At 33.7% G+C, this 24,519-nt stretch overlaps 3 protein-coding genes across 4 annotated transcripts; 1 reads left to right on the forward strand and 2 right to left on the reverse strand.

Annotated features, from left to right (window-relative positions):
- The first annotated feature begins 505 nt into the window (after positions 1-505).
- On the forward strand, positions 506-9,160 carry LOC111020437 (Glycine cleavage T-protein family). 2 transcript variants are annotated; one of them, XR_015788200.1, is made up of 6 exons: positions 506-1,162; positions 6,540-6,793; positions 6,926-7,024; positions 7,335-7,493; positions 7,607-7,896; positions 8,462-9,160. XR_015788200.1 is itself a non-coding variant. In XM_022297118.2 (5 exons), the coding sequence occupies exons 1-5, from the start codon at positions 681-683 to the stop codon at positions 7,828-7,830; spliced, it is 1,218 nt and encodes a 405-aa protein (XP_022152810.1). In that variant the 5' UTR covers positions 506-680; the 3' UTR covers positions 7,831-8,116. The 2 variants fall into 2 exon arrangements, 1 of the variants encoding a protein (XP_022152810.1); XM_022297118.2 differs by lacking the exon at positions 8,462-9,160 and having other exon boundaries at positions 7,607-8,116.
- On the reverse strand, positions 8,235-10,963 carry LOC111020436 (uncharacterized). The gene is made up of 4 exons (XM_022297117.2): positions 10,528-10,963; positions 10,192-10,452; positions 9,224-10,105; positions 8,235-9,104 (listed from the first exon to the last, which is right to left on the reverse strand). The coding sequence occupies exons 1-4, from the start codon at positions 10,961-10,963 to the stop codon at positions 8,635-8,637; spliced, it is 2,049 nt and encodes a 682-aa protein (XP_022152809.2). The 3' UTR covers positions 8,235-8,634.
- Positions 10,964-23,259: 12,296 nt separating this feature from the next.
- On the reverse strand, positions 23,260-24,106 carry LOC111020377 (putative calcium-binding protein CML13). Its single transcript, XM_022297029.2, has one exon. The coding sequence runs from the start codon at positions 23,933-23,935 to the stop codon at positions 23,492-23,494; it is 444 nt and encodes a 147-aa protein (XP_022152721.1). The 5' UTR covers positions 23,936-24,106; the 3' UTR covers positions 23,260-23,491.
- Between the last annotated feature and the right edge of the window lie 413 nt (positions 24,107-24,519).

Consider the following 24,519-nt stretch of genomic DNA (forward strand, 5'->3'; position numbering starts at 1 on the left):
TTATAGTTGGGTGGACACATAATCCCTAGCTCCATTATAATTAAATTAGAAGTTCATATTCTAGAGAAAATGAATTAAAAAAAAAAGTTCCTATCACATTTAAGTTATTTTTTTAATAGTTTAGGATTTAGGGTTTAGGAAACAAACAGAAACTGAAGCTGTTGCCACGACCGTGACACGAGCTAGACGGTGGGCGACGATGAAAAATTTGAGTGAGAGAGAAAAAATGGAGAAAAAAGAGACTTGAGAGAAAATTTGAGTGAAATGACCTTCAAAATAAAAGATGAGAAAACTCAAACCTACAACGAAGGGCTGGGATTGAACGAGAATAATGGAAGGCTGGGATTGAAGGTAAAATATTAGTATATATTTATAATTTAGAAAAATATATATACATAAAAGTATCATTCGGATCGGGTCGGGCTGACCCGAGACCCGACCCCCGACTCGGTCTCGGTGGAAACCAAAATTGTCTGAGGACTTTCATTAAACGCTCAACCTTCAACAATGAACAATCTGAAATTATTCTTGGTTGAGTTGCAGAGTCTCCAGATTATACGTGGCGGGAAGTTCAGAGCTCCTCCAAACACGCGTCATTTTCCTTCTCTTCAATCTTCACTGCCTTCACCGCTTCCTTCTTTCTCTCTTCTCTTTCAGTTTCCTCCATTCTCACCCACAAAATGCAGCGTTCAAGACCCACTTTCCATTTCGGCAAATTCCTCGCCAATGGGTACACAATCCGCCGTGGGTTCTGCTCGGAGAAGCTATCGGACGAGCAATCTCACTTCAAGAACGCCGGTGGAGCAATGGCCGCCCATCTCAAGTCTCGCTCCGTCGTCCGATTTCGGGGGCCCGACACCGCCAAGTTCCTCAACGGGCTACTGACCAACGACGTGCGCCGGTTTGGGGAATCGCCGAGTGAGAAAACGTCGTCGTTGCCCACCTCCAATTTGGCGCCGCTGTCGGTTCCGCCTATGTATGCTGCGATGTTGACGCCGCAGGGGAGGTTTCTGTACGATTTGTTCTTGTATAGGCCGCCGAGGCCTGAAGAGAAGCTTGATCGGACTGGTTCTGGGCCGGGTCCGGCGTCTGATGAACCGTTGGAGTTGCTGGCGGATGTGGATTCTTCTGTGTTGGATGAGCTCTTGCAGACGCTGAAGAAGTGAGCTCTCTGTCAGTTCCGCTGCTTAAACTATTCTTTGTTCTTTTTATTGGAATTGTTCGTTTCTTTTCTGTGTTGTTAATCGGAAAATTGCAAACTGTCTGTTGAGCTTGATCATGTTAGATACAAATTTCTATGTCTAGTGCCTCTGAGTGTAGTTGGATGAATTGATTTATAGTGCCTCAGGTTTGGAAATGGCTTTGAGTGTTGAAAATTCAAACCATACCTTAGTTTACATCCTATTTTGTTTCCTAAACTCCCCTGAACTTTTCATAGATGCGGAACCGAACTCGACAGTTATCCAATATAACCTTGACATTTGCATAGTGTTAATTTTTTACCATGGTGACTCACATATTACCTCACTAAAGGAGGTTAATCTTTGTTCTAACCGATTAACCACCCCTTCCAAATGCTCTGTAACTGGTTTTTGGGAGTTACCTACTATTTTTAGCAGCAAGCTCTCTAAAGAATTGGTGATTGTAATTTTTGATTTTGGTCTTGGGAATAAAATACTCTCTCTGATCTTGTACAGTGGATGTAGACCTCTCTTGGTCGAACCACTTAAAATTTGTGTGTTCTTCTCTGATTCTCTGATATATGATTTGTATTGAATTTCTGAGATTCTGTTTTCTTCCGAAATTTGGTTCAACAAATTGGTATCAGAGCTTCCGTGAGGGGGATTCTTGATTAAAGTTCGTTCAAAATCTTGAAGCTTTCTTCGATAATCTTCTGCATCTTTTTGGTTCGAATTCTTCTGCCAAGATCATGTCTGCACGTTTTGAACTAGATAAATTTGATGGAAAAGGGGATTTCTGTTTGTGGAGAAAGAAGATGAAAGCATTGTTAGTATAGCTGAAAGTGGCTATAGCCCTAGAGGATCCAAATAAGTTGTCTGAAACTATTGCTGAAAAAGATTTGAAAGAGAAGTCTGAAATTGCTTACAGTACAGTAATATTGTATTTGGCTGATAATGTACTTAGAAGAGTTATAGACATTGAAACAGTTTCAGAACTTTGGAAGAAATTAGAGTCTCTCTATATGTCTAAATCTCTTACAAACAAGATATATTTGAAAGAAAGACTCTTTAGTTATAAAATGGATACCTCAAAAGGACTAGAAGAAAATTTAGATGAATTCAACACAATTTGTGTCGATCTTGCAAATTCTGGTGAGAAAATTTCAGTTGAGAACCAAGCTGTAATCCTCCTTAATTCGTTACCTGACAAGTATAAGGACATTAAATCTGCAATTAAGTATGGGAGGGACTCTCTAACCTTGGACCTAGTTCTTGATTCTTTAAGGTCAAGGGAATTAGAAATGAGATCAGAGAAGAGGGAAAATGAAGCTTTGTTTGTTAAGCAGAAACATAACAAAAATCGTTTTAATCGTTCTTCCGGACAGAATACTAAACCACCAAACAAGTATCTTACAAAGGAAAAAGATAAAATCACTTGCAACTACTGTCATAAGGAGGGACATGAAATTTGATTGTCCTGTTCTGAAAAGAAAGGGAAGATTGCCAGTTAGAAAAGAGAACAAGGTGGCTGCAAACGTGCAAGAAAATTATGAGTTTGCTGAAGTGTTAATGATTTCTGATATGGACCCCAATGAAGAATGGATCTTAGATTCTGGGTGTACGTTTCATATGACACCACATAAGCACTATTTCATTGAATTGAATGAATTTGATGGGGGAAAAGTAGTCATGGGAGATAACCATCAGTGTGACATAAAAGGTATAGGCTCAGTTAAATTGGAAGTTGCTGACGGAATTGTTAAAATCCTATCACAGGTGAGATTTGTTCCAGGTCTTAAACGAAATTTGATTTCCTTGGGAACCTTAGACAAAGCTGGTATGCATTATACATTATACATCACAAAATGGAAGGTTGATAGTTTATAAAGGATCTGATGCAAAACTTACTGGAGTATTACAAAATGGGCTATATAAACTTCAGGGAAATGCACTTGTGGGAGAAACCAATTCCATTTTGAACCAACAAAATAAGGAAACTCATATTTGGCATAGCAGATTGGCACATATCAGTGAAGCTGGTCTAAAACAACTATGGAAGCAGGGACTTCTTGGAAGATTAAGCTCGACTGAGCTAGCATTTTGCGATCATTGTGTGTTAGGTAAATCAGCTAGACAAAGTTTTCAATCAGCTGCATACAAAACGACACAGAAGCTTGAATATATTCACTCAGATTTATGGGGTCCGGCTAAAGTTTCCACTCATGGAGGTGCAAGGTATTTTCTTAACTCTCATAGATGATTTTTCTAGAAAACTTTGGGTCTACATCATGAAAACTAAGGATGAAGTCTATGAAAAGTTTGTTGAATGGAAACTCCTGGTTGAAAATCAAACTGGATTGAAAATTAAAATTCTTAGAACTGACAATGGACTAGAATATCTGAGTGAAAAGTTCAATAATTTATGTAAAGCCTCTGGCATCTCTCGTCATTTAACAGTACCTCGAACCCCACAACAAAATGGTCTTGCAGAGAGATTTAATAGGACCATACTTGATAAAGTTAGATGCATGCTCTCACATGCTAAACTACCTAAAGTATTTTGGGGGAGGCTGTGAATACTGCTGCTTACTTGATTAATCGAAGTCCGTCTACTGCTTTAGGGTTTAAAACTCCTCAAGAAGTATGGACTGATAAACCTCCCAAACTTGAGGGTATTTGGTTGTGCAGCCTTTGCACATATTAATCAAGGGAAGCTTGAACCTAGAGCAAGAAGATGCATTTTTCTGGGATATGCTCAAGGGGTAAAGGGCTATAAACTTTGGAGTCTTGAAACAGGGGGAAATAAATGTTTTGTGAGCGAGATGTTACCTTTAATGAAGGAAAAATGCCTTGGTCTGAAACTTATGAGCCAAAAACAATAAACTCACCAGAAACCTTTGAAATTGAACTACAAAGGACTTGTGATACTTGTGAAACAACCTTAGAAGTGCCTATTATGGATACTCCAGCAGATGATTCTGAATTAGTAGCTAGCACCAGTCACTCTGAAGTACAAGAATTAGTTGAAGAGGGTGCTCAACCCACTACTGTCACTCCAATATCTGATGAACAAAATCTGCAAAACTATCAACTTGCGAGGGACAGAACTAGAAGAGTAATAAAACCATCTTGTAGATTTGAAGAAGCTGATTATTGTTGGCTATGCTTTGAACTGTCTAGAAGAAAACTTCAGTACTGAGCCAAATTCTTATAAAGAAGCTCTAAATTCCACTGAATCACAACAGTGGATTCAAGCAATGGAACAAGAGATGAACTCTCTATTGAAAAATAACACTTGGGAGCTTGTTCAAAGACCTTTGAATCAGAAGTTAATTGACTGCAAGTGGATTTTCAAGCTAAAACCAGGAATCAAAGGTTTTGAGCAACCAAGGTTCAAAGCAAGGCTTGTAGCAAAGGGGTTTACTCAAGAAGGAGTGTATTTTCTCCAGTAGTGAGACATACATCCATAAGAGTTCTATTGTCGTTAGTTGCTCATTTTGATCTAGAACTTGAGCAGATGGACGTAACAATAGCTTTTTTGTATGGATCTTTAGAGGAAAACATATACATGCGCCAACCTACTGGATTCATCAAATCCGGAGAAGAAAACTTGGTTTGTCATCTAAAAAGGTCTCTCTATGGACTTAAGCAGTCTCCAAGACAATGGAACAAACGCTTTGATGCCTTCATAACTTCTAAAGGCTTTGTGAAAAACTCATTTGACTGCTGTGTATATAAGAAAACAATTAGAAAAGATGTCTATATTGTACTGCTATTGTATGTGGATGACATTTTGATAGGCTCTCAAGACAAGCATCAGATTGAAAAACTAAAAGGAGAGTTGGGAAATGAATTTGAAATGAAGGATTTGGGTAATGCCAAAAAGATTTTGGGGATGGAATTGTATAGAGATCGCCAGAGACATTTCTTAGAGATTACTTAAACAAAATTGTGAAGAAATTTCACATGGAAAATGCAAAGTCAGTGAAGACACCCTTAGCCCAACATTTTAGACTATCTTCCTCTCAATCTCCTTTAACAGATGAACAACTAGATGAGATGAAATCTGTACCGTATGCAAGTTTAGTAGGAAGTCTAATGTATGGTATGATTTGCAGTAGACCAGACTTAGCTCATTCCATGAGTGTCATAAGCAGATTTATGAGCAATCCTGGAAAGACACATTGGGAAGCATCTAAATGGGTTCTCAGATATGTCAAGGGAACTCAAAATAAAGGTTTGATTTACACTAAATGTGATGAGTTCTCAGAAAACATTGTGGGATATGTCGATTCTGATTATGCAGCCAATTTGGACCGAAGAAGGTCACTGACAGGTTATGTTTTCACATTATTTGGGAATCTGATTAGTTGGAGATCTAGTTTACAATCTGGTGTAGCATTATCATCAACTGAGGCAGAATATATTGCTCTTTCAGAATCTGTCAAAGAGGGAATTTGGCTAAAAGGCCTAATTTCTGAGATGTATGTTGGTGGCAGTGAAGTAAAAATCTTTTGTGACAGCCAAAGTGCCCTTGCACGGTCAAAAAAACCAAACTTTCCCTGACAGAACTAAACATATATATGTGAAGTTCCATTTTATCAGAGATGCTGTCAATGAAAATAAATTGAGTTTGTCCAAGATAAACACTGCTCATAATCCAGCTGATATGTTAACAAAATCGCTTCCAAGTGACAGATTAGAATACTTGTGCAATCTTCTGAAACTTGGCATCGGTTAATTCATACAAAAATTAGCGATCAGAGATTGGCATCTTTTAAAGCTCCCAAGGAATATGTTTCTTCAAGAGGGTGATTTGTTAATTTTTTACTATGGTGACTCACATATTACCTCACTAAAGGAGGTTAATCTTTGTTCTAACCGATTAACCACCCCTTCCAAATGCTCTGTAACTGGTTTTTGGGAGTTACCTACTATTTTTAGCAGCAAGCTCTCTAAAGAATTGGTGATTGTAATTTTTGATTTTGGTCTTAGGAATAAAATACTCTCTCTGATCTTGTACAGTGGATGTAGACCTCTCTTGGTCGAACCACTTAAAATTTGTGTGTTCTTCTCTGATTCTCTGATATATGATTTGTATTGAATTTCTGAGATTCTGTTTTCTTCCCAAATTTGGTTCAACACATAGATACACTAGAACAAGTGTTTGAAATCATATATTGTTAGATGTTGAGTTTCCAAATAAATTTAGGCTCTTGTCAAATGATTGTCAGGACTAAAATAGTTTTCTTTTTATCCATAGTTTAAGGACTAAAATGAAACATTTGAAATATTAGGAACCAAAATGGGATACGACTTATCACCCTTGAAGCCCATTTTTGCATTATTGTTCTACAGATACCGTTTAAGGTCTAAGGTTGATATTGAGAATGTGGCAGAGGACTTTTCTTGCTGGCAACGTTTTGGTAAAAATCTCTCCAGAAAAGCTTCATCTGCAGAGGAACCTGAAGCTGCCAGTGTTGGGTGGGGTGCTGGTGTTGATCCTGCTGCAATGTCGTCTTCACGTGGGGAAGATACCGGCTGGCAATGGTTTCAAGATCCAAGATTGGAATGTCTTGGTTTCAGAGGGATTTTTCCATCTAATGAAACCCGTAAGTTTCCCTCACGGTCTCAGTGGTCTTATGAGTTTTTAGTACCACAAGTTAAAGTGATTGTGCATTGATCATATGTTTAGTTTCTAGCCAAGATTCTTCTGATAGTGTATCCTGGCTATGCTTGTAAAGCTCCTCTTATCGAGGCGGATAAAGAAACAGATGAAGATAATTACATACTGTGGAGACTGGAGAAGGGAGTTGCAGAAGGTTCAACTGAGATTTCGAAAGGTTTGAATTAGCTTTTTATTACTTCCTGATGGTGAATGAGACACTTTATTTCTCTCAAGCTCTAAATTTATTAGTTTATCATCTGTTTTGTATCCCTCCCCCACATCCTGCTCTTTCTAATGTTTTTCTGCAGTCATTGTGTTCGTTGATGTAATCATCCGATTTCTTTGTTTGTTGTATACAGTGATTTATGTTTTGGCCTGAGGTTTAATTAGTTTTCTGCTGCTAAATTGCATTGAGTGGCTCGTGAATATGGAATACTTATGATATTTAAATATTTTAGTCTGGACCATTTTTTACTCTTTCACAGGTGAGGCAATTCCTCTTGAATACAACATGGTGGGTCTAAATGCAATAAGTTTTGACAAAGGGTGCTATGTTGGCCAAGAGCTTGTTGCTCGCACACACCACCGAGGAGTTATCCGAAAACGTGTGGTTCCTCTGAAGTTTCTTAATGACAGAAGAGAAGGTAGTCAATCTCATTACTAATTGATTTCAGCAATTTTAGCAAAAAGCTCACTTCCAAGTGAGTTCCACAACTTTGTTTATTGAAACTCTTTTCGCCACTTGAATCTCTTTCAGATGTAGAGCAGAAAGTATCTCCCGGATCCAAAGTGATCAACTCTGCATCAAACAAGAAAGCAGGTAATGTGATTGCGGCACTCGGGTGCCGTGGACTGGGCCTCCTGCGATTGGATGAAGCTTTCAAAGGATCACAGGGTTTGGCTATAGAAGGTCTGGAAGGCATTACAGTTGAAGCCGTTAGGCTGGACTGGTGGCCGGCGGAATGGTTACAGGAGCAATAACACAATACTGCTATCCCATAGAGGGAACCTGCTTCTCAGTCTGATCAATCCTGCATCATCTTTCAGGCATGGTTTAATTTGTTGTTAGCTACCTTACTAATAATTCAGATGTTATCAATAAAGTTTTAAAATCGAATTACGTGCTTTTGGTATTGTGGTTATTTATTACATGAATCTTAAAAAACTTTCAATTATGTAGGTAGATTTTGTTTTATGCTTATTACTAGTCTGTCAGTAACATTGGTCAATAGTATATAAACCCGACACTCATTTCTTGGAATTTAAATGTGATTCAAGCTTTTCTTGGCACGGTGAGGTGCGAGAGAGCCAGGGGGCCCATGAGGCATGAGATTCATATATGAACAAAGAAGTAACAACAAGAATTAACAAAAAATTAACAAGAATTGAATGAAATTATTTTGTATAATTAAGCGATTAAATTGTCTGTTCCTGAAAAATGAAATTCAGGAACTGAAAGTTCAGTCCAATTTTCATCAATATTTAATGGGAAAACAAAGAGCAGTTCTCTAAACAGCAGGCTCATAGGCAACTGATGTTATTATACATCTGAAAAGTAGAGTCAGATTTTCCAAATTTACATGCTCTTCTTCCTTGTTAATGTGAATCTCAGTTTGTAGGAGACTCAACTTTCAGTTCCTGCATTCCTTCAAGCTTCCAACAATGGAGGGCTCAGGTCAATGCTCCACATTATCTCCCAAATCCATAGCTACCAGTAGCAAACATCGGTGTTATTTTCGGGCAAGCATCGGCAACGCAGAAGGTGCTCCTATAGCTGAAAGGCAACTACGTTTTGGCCAGCTCCTGTATCAAGTCTTCAATGGTTGGCCTGTTGATGGGGAGCTCATTGGTACATGATAGTGCAAGATTTGCTAGCTTTCTAGCTTGGGACTCGGAGAAACTTCCCTTTAGGTTTTTGTCGATAAAATCCTCGAATTGGCATACTTTGGCCTCCAACAGTAGGGAGTTCGTAAGTTTTCGCGTCCCCGAGAGAATTTGAAGTATGATGATTCCAAATGCGTATATGTCAGTCTTCTCAGTGAAACGACCGATCGTAATGTATTCTGGTGCTAGATATCCCATGGCTGCGCTGGTTTTGAGAGCTGAGTAGACAATGTCATCGGCAAGAAGCCCGGAGAGGCCCGAGTCCGAGATCAATGCATTGAACTGATGATCTATGAGGATTTTCTCGACGGATATGTTTTTGTGAACCATGGTAGGTTTATTTTCTTCTTTGCGATGTAAATATGCAATGCCTGTTTGAAAAACAAAAAACAATCTTAGAATGAATAACAAGAGAATCATTCGAGTATCAGTTGAGAGATCGATTAGTATCTTAGCATCGATATCAATGGCTTTAAGTAGAGAAGCAAACCTCTTGCAATGCCATTGATGATGGAAACTCTCTTAGACCAGTCAAGAACATGAATACTACCATCTTCAACATCAAGATAACGAGACAAGTTCCCCCTCGGAACAAAGTCGTATATGAGAAAGAACTCCCCTCGGCCCCTCGAACAACAGAAGCCTCTCAAACTAACGAGGTTTTCGTGTCGTAGAGAACTCGACAAGTTCAATCCTCGAAGAAACTCGGCTTCTTCCGACTTGCAACTGGTCATACTAATACTCCTAATGGCTACAGAAGAACCATCCTTCAGAACTCCTTTATAAACCATTGAAAAACTGCTCCTACCAAGCAAATTGGCCTCAGAGAAGTACTGAGTTGCAGATTCAACCTCTTCAATGTTGAAATTGAACTTGCTTAGATTCTGAGAGAATCCCAAACCTTTGATTCCATCAGCCAGAGAATCCCATCCACGAGAATACTCGAGACACACAAGTGGGGAAGCACTCTTCGAGTAGAATTCCCGAGCCTGATCCGTGCTGAGCCGATCATCGCACGAGACAGACGAGTTCCCAATCTTCTGCTTGCGGCGACGGTACCAAAACAGAGTCAGAATCACAGCCACCATCAAAACCACAGACACAATAAGCACAGCAGAAACAACTGCAATTTTTGGAACTCTTCTGGACTTTGAACAATGAAGTTGATTGCAATTGCCATTATAAAAGTCAGCAGATTCAGGGATAGTCCTTTGAGCAGCAGTAGTGTTTGTTTCTGATGGAATAAGCTGAAACCCATCACCTGTAATGGTTTCACTGTCAAAAACTGTACAATTCCTCAATTTGGCAAACCCAGCTCCACATAAACCTGGATTGTTCTCCCCTTGAAACCCTTCATTTAGTCTCCTCATACCTTCAAGAGAACAGTCCCACTCGTTAACAACCGTTAGATGCAGATTCGAAAGTAATAAATTTCCCGAGTCTCCAGAGAGAACTTACCAGGAGGGACAGAGCCAGAGAGGGAGTTGTTCTTGACATCTACAACTTCCAACTGAGGGATTGTGGAGATTTTGAAGGGAATTCTGCCACTGAAATTGTTGAAGCTCAAATACAGCCTTCTGAGGATTTGTAAGCTTCCTAAGGATGTGGGGATTTCACCACTTAATCTGTTGTGTTGTAAAGCAAGAACTGTGAGCTTCTCTAAAGATCCTATTTGAGATGGTATAGTTCCACTCAATTGATTGCAACAAATCTGTAACACTGCAGAAACAGAACACGAAACCCATTAATCTGAGCAGCAAAGTTTTGAACTTTATTCAGAGCACTGAAACAAACCTTGAAGACTGGACATATTTCCGATCTCGACCGGAATCTCGCCGGAGAGATTGTTGACGTCGAGATAAAGATCAGCAAGTTCAGTGAGAGTTGAAATTTCTCTGGGAATCTCGCCGGACAAATTGTTGTAGTGCAGGTACAGTCCCGACAGACACTTGAGCTCCGCGACCGCCGGCGACACCTTGCCGGAGAGGCCCCGGCCTTGCAGCGAGATGTTGGCCACTTTCCGGTGCTCGTTGCAGGCCACGCCGTCGAACGCGCCGCCGCAGGGGTCGCCGGTGACTGTCCACGATCTCAGTACTCTGTTTTCCGGGTCCAGAGATGCCTTCAGCTCCATCAGCGCTTTCACTTCTGAATTTCCGGAGACAAGTGGAGCCGATGAAAACGGGAGAACGAAGAACAACAGAGAAATGGCGAAATTAATAAAACCACCCATTATTCTTCTTTGATTTCTCTTCAAAACTCTGAATCCTCTGTTTTCATCGTTTTGTGAAGAACCCCATTTCGATTTCAGAGCTTTTTTTTTCTCTCCCTCTTAAAATCTATCTCCAGAGAGTGAAGTTTTCGGAGTTTCCACTTTGAGTTTGTTGTTGCTTGTCAAATGGGTGTCATTTTTCTGAACCCAGAGAATGAATTGGAGGAAGAAGAAGAAGAAGAAGAAGAAGGCATTCAAAAGAAGGGGGGCAATTTGGTAATTTAAGGATTTGGTTTTTAGTCGTGGGAGTTGCTGATGGATTCACATTTGGATTCGGGTTTAGATTTGAAGGAGAGGGAAAAGCTAAGGTTACAGCTGGGCGGGATGGCTGTGATGGCTGTGATTTTTTTAGTACGTTTCTTATCGTTGATTCGAAACTGAGATGGTGACGTGGCGGAAATCGAGTGCTTTAACTCCAAAGCTCTGCTGTTTTGGTGACAAAGTGATGGGAACTATTTCATGTCGTGAATTCAAGGCTAGGCATTTATGATGTAATAAATATTAAATAATATTGAATTCAAATAGCTATTTCTTTCCAGACCTTTATTTTATTATTATTATTATTTTAAAATGAAGTTTAATTTAACTAGGATTTTTTACTTCCATTCATCTTGTTAATTGTTCTTTTAAAATATTTATTTTCTGTGTCTATGTTTTTTATTTTTGTTCATTTCAGTTATTGTACTTTCAAAATGTTTATTTTAATCGGTATACTTTTAAAAAGTGTTCATTTTTGTCTTTATTTACAAAATTTAATACCAAATTTATATACAATAGAAATCTTTTAATACAAGTTTATGGGTACATTTTAAAAATACAGTGAGTGAGCGAAATGTATGAGATGACAAAATAAATTGTCTTTTAAACACCAAAAGAATCACCTAGAAAGTACAATGACTAAAAAGAATAAAAATTGAAAGTTTAGACATTAAAACAGACATTTTAAAAATACATATAATACATAGGAACTAAAAAAGTATTTAAAACAATAAATTTATACTCTTGTCATTCATCTTTGAACTTTCAAATTCTTTTTTTCTCTCTTTTTCTTTTTTATTTTTTATATTTTGAAAATTTAGAGAGAAAAAGTGAAATAAATCACTTTTTTTTTTAGATTTTAAAAATTTAGAGACGAAAAATAAAATAAATCTTAAGAATAAGAAACATTGAAAAAAAAATTGCCTTCAAAGTTGATACTAACTTAATTATTCTATAAATAACTTTACATTTAGATGGAGAAATGGATTTGAATGTCATTTCTCCAAATTATCATAATTTAGTGTATAAGTATTAAGTAGTCTATTTGTCCAAAATAGTATCGATTTATAAAATCATTTTAGAAAATTAAAAGTAAGAGTATTAAATATCCAACTGCTTCATTGTGCACAGCTCATTATTTATGCCATACAAAGTTCAACTATTGCCCAACTTTTTAGAATTCCAATATCCTTTCCACAAAAAAAAAAAAATAATAATAATAATAATAAATAAACAAATATTATATTACCACGTTTGAAATTTCGTAGGATATTTTAAATTTTACATGTTTTTCTTTTAGTTCATATATTTTTTAATGTTTCTATTTGTCTCTATCTTTTCTATAAAAATTATTTTAACTTTTACTGTTTAATCTTTTAATTAATTATTCAACAAAATTCAAATCTAATCTATTACACCAAACATTTATCCATATAGATATTTATTAATTAGGTTAATGCAAAAAAACAAAAAATATACCCATTTCAAGCCTATGTAATTAATTTATTTATAAAAACTCAACAAGAAGACTATTTAATATAAAATTTAAAACTTAGACAGATTTTTTTAAGCAAATTAGAATGAGATTTAAGCCTAATAAAAACAAATTATCTAACAAAAAGTATATACGAGTTTTTTTAATTACAAAATATATGAGCTTTTTATATGCCGTTACGTGTGTTGGAAAGGAACGTCATACAACGTAAGCTTTTTAAGTTTCAACATAAATGCCAAAACGGACATAGTTGAGCGGTAATTGGCATGGTTAAGACACATATCTACTCTGTGGTCTAGTAATATAAGATAAGTATTTTTTTTTTATTTTGCATAATTCTTACGTTGTCCACTTGTCTATCTATTTGTCTTCCTAAGAGTGAAGTTTTATCCATTCAAGCATAACTTATTAGATAAAATACATATTAACATCTCAAATTTAGGTTGTTCAATCTTTATCCTTGTAATCATTGAATTAAAAAAAATCTAAAATAGTTCAAAGTGGTTAAATATTAGAGGTGTAAGTTCCAAATCTTTCTTTCTATATATATATTAAATTTTTGGAAAAAAAATTATGAAAAGACCAAAAATAATTGTGCAAACAATGATAAAATATTTACAATGACAGCATGGAGTCTTCTAGGGCTGCTGATTTATTTTTTATTTATTTATTATTATTATTATTATTATTATTTTTTGGGATATGGTCTTGAGGTCAAAAAGTTGGGAACCTAACATTAATTGTTAGTATATAGTGTGTTATGGGACATCCACATGGTGTTGACATTTCCATCTCCTATTTACAAAACCAATGACCTTTGTTTGGATTCCATTGCTCTCAATTGTTGAATTGCAACGTATATTTATTGGTTTAAGTCAGACTTTTAAGACGGTTTCAGTAACGTTACTACTTCATGTTTCTCGTTTCTTATTTTTTTTCTAATTAAGAAAAATAGAATTGTGTCGGGTAACTATTATTTAATCGTTCTTTCTTTTTAATGAAACATGTTTGGTAATATTTTTTTGTTTCTGGGTCTCTGAAATTTTAAATTAAAAAGGTGACATTATTTTTTTCGAATTAAAGATTAGAATTTTTTTTATGTGGTATTTGTTTTTATGATATTGATTATGTATTTTGTAAGCGAGAAATGATAAGATGATGCTTTTATCTACGTTTTGGAAAAATTGGAAATCGAAAATAGGAACAAAAAAAACAAGAAATAAGAAACAAGGAACTTGATTTTGTTGTTTTCAAAATTTATTTTAGAAACGTTTATTAGATAGAGAAATGAGAAGCAAAAACAGTTACCAAAAGCTTATATTTCTCAGCAATTAAAATAAGAAATAAGAAAAAGGAATGTTACGAAACAGATCCTAAAAGTCTTAAAATTTTCCAATATTATATTTTAATTCTTTAAATTATATTAGTTAATTAACAAGAACCCAGCTCAACTAGTGGAACCACTATTTAAAAGGTCACATAAACTTTCGGACAGTGTCTACAGTTATATAATATACACATTCAAAAAAATTAATATTAATAATATCCAAATAAAAATATTTTGAAAAAAGGACTATCCATCTTTTAGTATAGTAATGATAATGCTAATATATGTTTTTTTTTTCTAAATTCAAAATATTGAAAATTTCAAATTGGTGTGTTTAAAAACAAAGATACTCCTTTTCATTTGAATACTTTATTTTTTGAATTTGAAATATTGAAATGATTAAAAATGGGTTAATAGGACAAAAGTATGAACATTGGATTCTGTTTGTTTATATAAGTGGAAGTTAAAAGAAAAAAGCACAAAGCTTATCAAAAGTTACTTTACAACCAAACTCAACTCTATGGCGCCAATATCATCTTTTTTTTAAAACCACTTTCAAATCTCAGGTCGGATTAGGGTTGAAGCTAGAAATTAAATAATAATAGTAATAATAATAAATACGAATATTAAAATGTTAAACATTTTAACTATCGAGATAAATTAAGAGGACAAATTGTCCCTTCCTCAGATCATTATATTAAACATCGTAGCATGTCAATTTAAGAGTTGTTGTCGTTAGAGAATAAAAAAACAGCCAACTTATGATTATCTTGATCACAAAAACAGACAACAGGGCTTTGGTTTCAATTAAAGCATAATTCAAATTCTAACTTATGATGCAAAAGAATAGATAAATCAATCTGAAACTTTTAAGCAACAAGAACCATAAATAAATATTAGAAAGAAGAAAATTAAACGCTGAATTTATACTGGCTCACCCATGTGGGTTATTACAGTTGGAGCTCATACAAAGTTAAATCTCAGCTCAAAGAGTCATACAAATAAAAAAAAAAATTAGATGCTTTCCATCAAGTAAAAGCAGATATCGTCCCCTCCCCCAATGCTCTCGGACCAAGAAGAAATGTCAATTTGAGTTTGGAGTGCCCATAAAAGAAGGACAAGGGAAAAAAAAGTCATAATTAAAGGCTAGTTGCACCTACTTGGGTCATTGCCCTCGTGCTCAATTTAGTCAAACGCTTTTATCAAAACTAATAGTTAGTCGAGCGTTCAAAGCATCTATCATCACAATACCAAACACTAAACACTGATCTTGTGTTGCATAGAAATATCTACGTGTTCGATTGTTAAGAATCTCATTAACATTGATATGGCAGAGTATTCCTCTCCCTCGCATTCTCAAGCTTTGATATAATATTTAGAATATTAAAAGTATTTTTAACCAATCAAAAATACTTTTTTGAACATTTTCACATTGGTTTTTTTAAATATTACAACCAATTTTGCAATGAAAGTAAAATAAAGAAAAGGGTAAAGGATAAGGATTGGTTATAATGTAAGGTGGCAACCCAACTAGAACTTAAAAGGATGGCCACCAATGCAAATATGCTTTGGACATTAAATTTTATAAAAGCACTTTTATTTTAATCATTTGTTTATTTTGTAGTGGTCCACTTTTTACTTTCCCTTCTTTGAACTGTTCACGGCGCTAAAAAAAAATTATGTGCCCATCATTTTCAATTTCTTCTTTATTTTGAAATCGATGTTGTACTAGGAGCAATTATTGCCTTTAGAAGTATAATAATTTGGAAGAACATCCAACAATGGTAATTTGTATTTGGCTAATTTGATGATGAACTAAATTTCTACCCTTCAATTATCTGATTGAAGAATTATGAGTGGTAATATTCATGGAGTTTCATCTCTAAATTAATTGACAATTAGAGGAGTAGTCAATGTCTATTATAAACTCTTGTTAGGTCTCCTATCTTTTAATGTCCTCTCAAGATCGTGGTTCTTTTGACTCATCAATCTTGGTTAGATCCCATTTACGGATCGAATGCTCATTTGAATGTTTTGAACTCTGAAACCATATCAATATTCATGAAGTTTCAACATCGGATCTTTAACCATGAGATTAGAGATACTCATATTGAAAAAGTATGAGATAAGATATAACTTTTGAAAGAGTATGAGATAAGATACAACTTTTAAAAATAGAGTCGTGGGTTGAGATCATGTGTATGGCATATGGTTTAGGTTGATCAAATCACATTACCCAAGTCAAAGAAGCAAATCTCTTATAAGAAAATGTCACTATTCAAAGGTTGAACTTATAAGGTGATTAATTGGAGATAGAGACATGTGCTACCATGCCCAAATCGAAAAATTCTGAGTGGAACATTTAACGATAAAAATATGCTCACGATAGATCATGTCCTTCTAGTCACACGTTGCTCATCTTTATCATTTGTTTGAGTCATAGTGAGTGATCAAATACGTCTCGTAGATATAGTGTTGTCTAAAGTATTGATTTAAAGGTAACTACAGTACTAAGTAGATGGATAAGATAAGTTAAGTTGATATTTAATTCATATGCATAGTACATAGAAATTTTTAATTTTATATATCTTTCTAGAAGGAAACTTTTTCAAATAAAATTGATTTATATACAAATATAATGTTAGTTTAAAGGAGAAAATGGATGATTAATTAATTTGTTGTAGTAAGTGATGTGGAAAAGGTGATATGGTGCTTGAAATTTCAAAGGCCACCACCATCTGTGATATGATTGAGATTGGAAAGAGAAGGAACAAAAATAAAGGTCTAGAATTTAATCAATTTGCTGAAATTTCAAGCTTGACTCACCAAATTTATTTTCTTTCTTTTCTTCCCCTTAATTTCTTTGTATATGAAGAAGACAAAAAATGTAAATAAAATAACAAACATTAATGCATTTGAGAAAATTGGCTTTTATTATTTTTACTTAACTTTCAGTCTGAACCTCTTGATCAGAAACATGTGTCAATTATCGCTGAGTTGTGTTCACTTCATTGTATTTTGAAGTAATAATTTGGTCTATACTTTCAAATATGTAACATAATTTAGTCCTAAAACTTTAGTAGGTAACAATTTAATTACTGTAATTTTAAATTTGTATCAATAGTGTCTACTGTGAAAAATCTCATCAAAATGTATTGATTTTTGTGGGGTAACAATTTAATATTTGTAGTTTATTAATAGATTTGATCTTAGATAGCTTCATTTTAATTTTCATTTTCAAAAAAAAAAAAAAAGATTTGATCCCTTGTTAGTTTATCGATTAACTATATATATATATATAAAGAAAATCATATTAAATATTAACAACATTTTCATGATAAGGACTAAATTGTGACAAATTTTAACAATTACCAAACATAACATAAATTATTTAATATTAAAGTCGAGGGACTCGATTATTATAAATTTCAAAACAAAGAAACTAAATAGTTACAAATTGAAGTTTAGAGAGTACATTGTTACTTCAATAAAAATATATGAACCAAAAGTGTTTTTATAGTTATACTTTCTTTTGTATCGATTAGCAAAAGCGTAATAAAATACCTAGATTTATGATTTATAGTATAGATCTAAACGATGAATACCAATTTGTGAGTAATAAAATTAAACGGCTTTATGATCTTTTTAATTATGCAACTCAAATCCGACAACTTTTTTTCTTTTTTAGTATAAAAACATGTGATGTGAAGATACGAAGTCACGACCTTTTAGAACGTTACAGATACCTTAACCAGTTGAACTATAATTAAGTTGGCATGTAACAACTTTTTAATAGCGTTGGTAAACTCGGTTTAGATAACTTAATATATCTATTAAAATGTTCTAATTTAAATTATTACCAATTAACTCGACATTATTTTCTCACCTAAGAAATGATGGGTGTCTAACAAAAACTGGTTGTTTAGTCTATTTGTCCAATTTCTTTAAGAGATAAAGATTCAAGTAAAAAGGAAAAATAATGGGAAAATTGCAAATATCTCCCACTTTTGGAGTATCATGTACCCTTTCATTTAGACAACTTGAACATACCTTAACTGGTCAAAGTATCTATCTACGACTAAAAGGTTGTTGGTTCGAATTTCTACCAAACATATTGAATTTAATATATATTAATAAAAGCATTAAAACCTCGAACCCATTTGGTTTCAATTTCCAGTTTCTCAATTTGAGAAACAGATATGTTTGATAACCAATCTCGTTTGTAATTTCTAAAAATTAAGAAATGTTTTCAAAAAAGGGACCAATTTTTAGAAATTACAAAAAATTGTTTCATTTTTTTTCGTTTTTGTTCCTTTATTTTTGTGTTCAAGATTTAGATAATATATCTTGTGTTAAGTTGTGTAAAATTAAAGAATCGCATCATTGTATTTGTGTTTACCTCATGGTATACTCTAATCCATTCCAAGGTTTGATCCTCATAAAATGCAAAAAAAATAAAATAAAAAATAAAAAAATTTAATCTTTTTATATTTTATATTTTTCTAATTTAAAATATTTTGAAAATTCATTCTTTATTTAAAGCGATTATATTTTCGTAAACAAAAATTTATATTTTTCAAATTAAAAATATTCTAAATTTTTATTCTTTATTTAAACTAATAATTTATACTTTTATATCAAAAGAAATTTATATGGTAAATCATATTTTCTTTAATTATAATTTTTTTCCCTTTTTTATATTTATATTTTTAATTTAAAATATTTTGAAAATTTATTCTTTATTTAAAAGGCTATTATATTTTATTAAACAAAAAATTTTCTATTTTTCAAATAAAAAATATTTTGAAACTTTATTTTTCATTTAAAGTTAATAATTTAGACTTTTATATCAAAGAATTTTATATTGTAAATTATATTTTCTTTAATAAATTATATTCTTCAAGTATATGTTATGCCTTTTTATATCATATTTACTATATTTTATTTAACTTAAAATAAAAATAAGCAAACTTCAATAAAGATATAAATTATTGGTCAAGAGGTTGTGGGTTGTGGGTTCGACCTTACAAGTGATTGTACTAAAAAAAATAAAAATAGAAACAAGAAATAGGAAATAGTTATTAAACATATTTTTGCTTCTATTTAAAAAAAAAACAAGAATCATAAATGGTTAACAACCATATTTGTGTTTCTAGTTCTAAATAAATTAGAAACATGAAATAAGAAACGAGAAACGAAAACCTTACTAAACAGGTCCTCAACTTTCTTTTCATTCTCCTTAAAAATAATTTTTATTTTTTGAATCCATTTTAGTAAAAGATTTACACTTACACGTGTAGATATTACTTTTATTAAACAAATTCTAAATTGATTATTAAGAAGAGAAAAAAAAAAGAAACAATAATAAATGGGACAAGAGAAATAGAAATCATGAGCCTTCCTTTTGTACCTTTTCTTTGGTTCCATTACTTTTGGAGGTTCAATTCAGTTGTTGTACCTTTTGATTGGATGATAATTATAATATTTAGGATTTTAGATATAACAATAAAAAAACTATTTGGAAAAATAAATAAAAATTATTTAGGATTTATTTGGTAACTTTATTGGTTTCTTGTCTCCTCTCTTTTAAGAAAGAAAATTAAGTTATGTTTGGTAATTGTTTCAAATCCTTTCTTTTTAATTGAAAAAGGTATACATTTGATTACTATATATTGTTTGTTGTTTTCTCATTTTTTAAATTTAGGGGAAAAAAACTAAGTTTTAATGTAAATTAGTTCTTAAAAACAAAAGATTCAAAATTATTGTGTTATATTTAATTATTTTTTTAATATTTATTTCGAATTTCATAAATAAAAAATGATAAAATAATTTATTTTTATGTTTTTGAAAAACTGGAAACGGGAACTAGAAACAAAAAATATGATGGTGTTGTTTCCAAAATTTGTAGACAATTTAAAGAAATTTTCTTTAAAATAAATGGAAAAAATAAAGTTACAAAACATTATATTGCTCATAAATAGAAATACAACTTCTTAAGCTTCATTTCACTTTATTTGTAATAAAAAGTTCTTCGAACACTTTGTCATATTGTATTCAGGAGATGACTTTCTTGATCAGCTCATTTTCTTCTTCCATTCCAGAGCTAGTGACTAAAGTCTTACAACTATTTTATCTTTTGTTTTCTACTTTAATTTATTATATACATATATATTTAATTTATTTATGGATATCTAATAATTGATTTAATTTGATATGATTGATACGATTTGAGTTAAGCAGTACAATTGATTTTCAAAACATATATTTCACATTAGATTTTTTCCTCAAAACCATGCATTAATTTTTTTTTCTTTTTTTTATACTACGACTTATGAGAATAAGAATCGAATCCACAATCCTTTGGTGGCAAAATCATGCATTAGTTTGGTGTTCATTTTGACCAAAATTGATTCAAATATACTCGCTAAGTTACAAAAAATAAAAGTATTTTTTCTCTGGACATTCTATTTCATACGCTCTTTCCAAAAGACAAAGAACAGCTTGGGTCAGATGCATGCTTTAATTAAAGTACAATTCAAACTAATGAAAAAGAGAGAAACAAAACACAAGAATAAAGACAATTCAAAGTAACGATGCAGTGGAAAATCTACCCCTTGGCATAGCAATCAACATTGCTCAGGTTGTAAGAGTAACAAGCAATAACTTCTCAAATGAGGTTGAAATCATAAAATATAGATCAGCATTTGGCATTCTGATCATTTACGAGTTACAAACCTGCAGGCAACTTCTATATATCTTAGAGAGTTTAAGAATCATTTAACTGCATATAGTTCTTGGAATAGCAATTGACATTGCTTGCACTGTAAGAGTAACATCTAATAACTTCTCGAATGAGTTCAAACTATGGCAGAATATAGATCAGCATTAAGCATAATAGTCATTTACGAGTTACAAACCTGCAGGCAACTTCTATATATCTTAAAAAACTTAAGAATCATTGAACTGCACATAGTTTTTGGAATAGCAATCAATATTGCTTACATTGTAAGAGTGAGCAGCAATAACTTCTCGAATGAGTTCAAACTATGGCAGAATATAGATCAGCATTTAGCATAATAGTCATTTACGAGTTACAAACCTGCAGGCAACTTCTATATATCTTAAAGAGCTTAAGAATCATTGACTTGAACATAGTGTCTTTGCATGTAAATTTGAACCTCCCCCTCTCATTTGAAATGCAATATTGAAATAATGTAAGGACGAAAGAAACGTAATCAGAAGATGCATTTAAAATTATGAAGTTCTTACACATAAGGTAACCAACTAAACTGGTAGACAACATAAGCGGCACATATGATTAGGACTGAATACAGCTAGACGATATAGTCCTTCATTCCTGAATCCTAAAATAAATGAGAAGAAAGTTCACATGAAGTGAAAATAAACTCAATGGCATGCCACTTCTACACCTTCTTCCATGATCAATAATCAATATATATGTTAAGAAACTGGTGCAAAAAGATGGTAGGTTGGTAACCTCCATCCATAACCCAAGGAAGGTTACAAAAATAATTTCCAATTGAGAGTTGATTAGAAAATTTGAACAAAGGCCGTATCGAGAACTTTACGCCATAGAACCCTTAACTTTGCCAGCAAAAGAATTAAACATAAAAGATATAATGTATAAAATCACAGCTAGCCTGAGGGTTACATCATGAGAGGCCAAAAATCTTGAAATAGTTCCAGCTTAATCAAAAAGAGCAGGGGAGGAGAAGTTGGTTAACAAAATGATGGGGAGAGAAAAATGAAAGGATTCATAATTTGAGTTCAACATGAATACCTTCAAGGTCAGGAAACCACAACAAAAATAAATAATCCCGACTTTGATCAATAGTAAAAAATTAATCGGTAAATTTAGAACAAGAGATCTCCATTTGGTCCAACTCAAAACTGAAGCTTTATACCTGATTGGATTATATCCATCAACCTAAGAGTCATTGACATGATCTTACGGCCCAGCTTTGTTTCTTGATATCCATAAAAAGCAGATATTGTTTTAGAAGATCTGCTTGAAATCTCACAAATAAATAAAAATGCCTCCAAATTTTGTCACCTCCCCATATTTGGAGAGATCTTAGCCCTACTAGTTCTAAGTTCAGGAGTAAGTTCAGGAGTAATTCCATAAACACAATATTTACCAAAACTTTTTTAGTAAAACTCTATCAAATTTTATATTCCTTTTATCTACTTAAACAATCCGTTGATTTGCTCATAAAACTTGGCTATGAACTTCTAAAACATGTGTTTTTCCAAGGGAAAAGACCATGGACTTCTCTCATAGGTTGGTATATGGATTTAACATACTAGGAAAGGAAAATTCCAAACAGCTACATGTTTAACCGTGCCACAGACCTCAACCCGGTATCCAGTGGAGACAACTTAGAACCTCAAAAGCCTGTCCATTATCAATGCAAGAAACATAATGCACAGAATTCCGACAGAAAGCCAAAATATAGTTCCTTGGTAAATCAGTACTAAAATTTACATACTACAATGTTCCCTAACATAAAAAAGCTGTATGGGAAAAGTGAGCACACTTCATTTGTAAATGATCTCCTGTAGATTCATAGCTCTTAAAGCTAATACCTCTACTCCCTCATCTCAGAACCTAACAGAAAGGTATGGTATCTCGAATACAGAAAGGTGAAGTCTTAAAAAATATCTGTGCACCCCACCCACACATCAAAGATCCCTTTTACAACAAATTGAGAGGGATGTATTTTGAGGAATTCTTTTTCTGGAAAGAAAGTAGATTGAGTAAAAAAATGGAGTCTAGAGCCAAGCTTTTGATGCTCATTTTAGCCTCGGTTCACTACATTCAAATTCAAAATATATACATTGTAGCAACAGAACCTTGTAATCATCTTAAACACATACTATATGATTAGTTCTTGGACACCTAACATATATCAGGTGGATTTGATTTAAAGTTAAAACATGCACATCAGGTTTCTTATCTCATAAGGCATTGTGAACAAAAAGACACCATCTCTGTCTCCCTTACTAAACGAGGCTGCAGAAATAGCAACCATCAAGACAATAAATTGTGGGAGAATTCAAGCTGAGAAACACATACAGTTCACCAGATTCTACGTTACCCAGAAAACCACAGTTTTCAATACACCTCGAATCCATCCAAACATATCCACCCCATCAGAATCCTAAATCTTTTCAAATAATATTAGCATTACTTGGGAAAGCATGCGAACATGACCCGCATCCATTCCACCAAAAATCCAAGCAAGTCTCGTAATATGAAACCAATTAACAGAAATAGAAAAGAAAAAGGGGGAAAATAAAAGGAACAGCAAACATCGCCACAAATTACTTCAGAAAGGATTCCAGTAAAGCACACGAAAGAGGAAACCAATTGCCATTACTTCCCTCCTCATTTGGCCACCATTCTGGCAATGAAATCCTCATACCGAATTCTACCGTCCGATCCGACATCGACTTCTCGAATCCACTCATCGAACTCGGACGGCTCGAGCTTCTCACCTATACTGGTCAAAATGTGGCGGAGTTCGGAGACCAAGACGAAGCCGGTGTTGTCCTTGTCGAGAACCTTAAAGGCGTCGCGGAGCTGGCGATCGAACGGCTCGGGCTTCATGTGCTTGGACATGAGGTCGAGGAAGCGATTGAAATCGAAGGGGGAAGTGAGGCTCTCCTCGGCGATGATGGCTTTGAGCTGAGCTTGAGTGGGGTTGCCGCCGAGGGAGCGCATGAGAATCCCGAGCTCCGATGGGGCGATCCGGCCATCGCCGTCGGTATCGAAGAGAGTGAAGGCCTCTTTCATGGAGGATTTCTGGTCGTCGCTCAGATCTTTGCCCATCTCTCCTGGTTTTCGGTTTAGGTTTTGATTTCTGAGACAGAGCTTCGCTTCCTTCTTCCCCTTTCGTGCTCGCCTGAGACTTGGTGGTGACCTCTTTTTTTTCTCTCTCTCCCCTTAAATTTCCTCTGAGAAACAGAAAAAATTACGGACTCATTTGATTACGTCGTTCCCCTTTGGTTCCCCTTTTGTTCGTGCTTGTTGTTTCTAATTTTCTCGACAAATCTAACCATTTTATAATTAATATATATTTCTTATTTCTACAACATTCTCAAAATTATATATAAAATTTGAAAACAATTAAAATAAACTTCTTCTTTCTTGTCCTATTTTTAATTTATTCTAAAATACAGATAAAAATATTATACTTGAATTCATGGAGGTAGGAGTAATGCAACCCACTTTTCTTTATTCAAAAGGAGAAAACATAAACGTTACCAAACGAGCCTCGAGATAATGTTTTTGTTTCTTATTCATCTAGTTTTCAAATTTTATTAAGAATTTTAACAAATGTTTTAAGAGTATTGAAACTTTCAATTTTGGGATATTTAATTGACTCAGTAGATGTTGGGAGCATTTAATTCTAT

Source organism: Momordica charantia (assembly GCF_013281855.1).
Source record: "Momordica charantia cultivar OHB3-1 chromosome 10 unlocalized genomic scaffold, Mcharantia_2.0 BLBB01000010.1, whole genome shotgun sequence".
NCBI classification, from domain to species: Eukaryota; Viridiplantae; Streptophyta; class Magnoliopsida; order Cucurbitales; family Cucurbitaceae; genus Momordica; species Momordica charantia.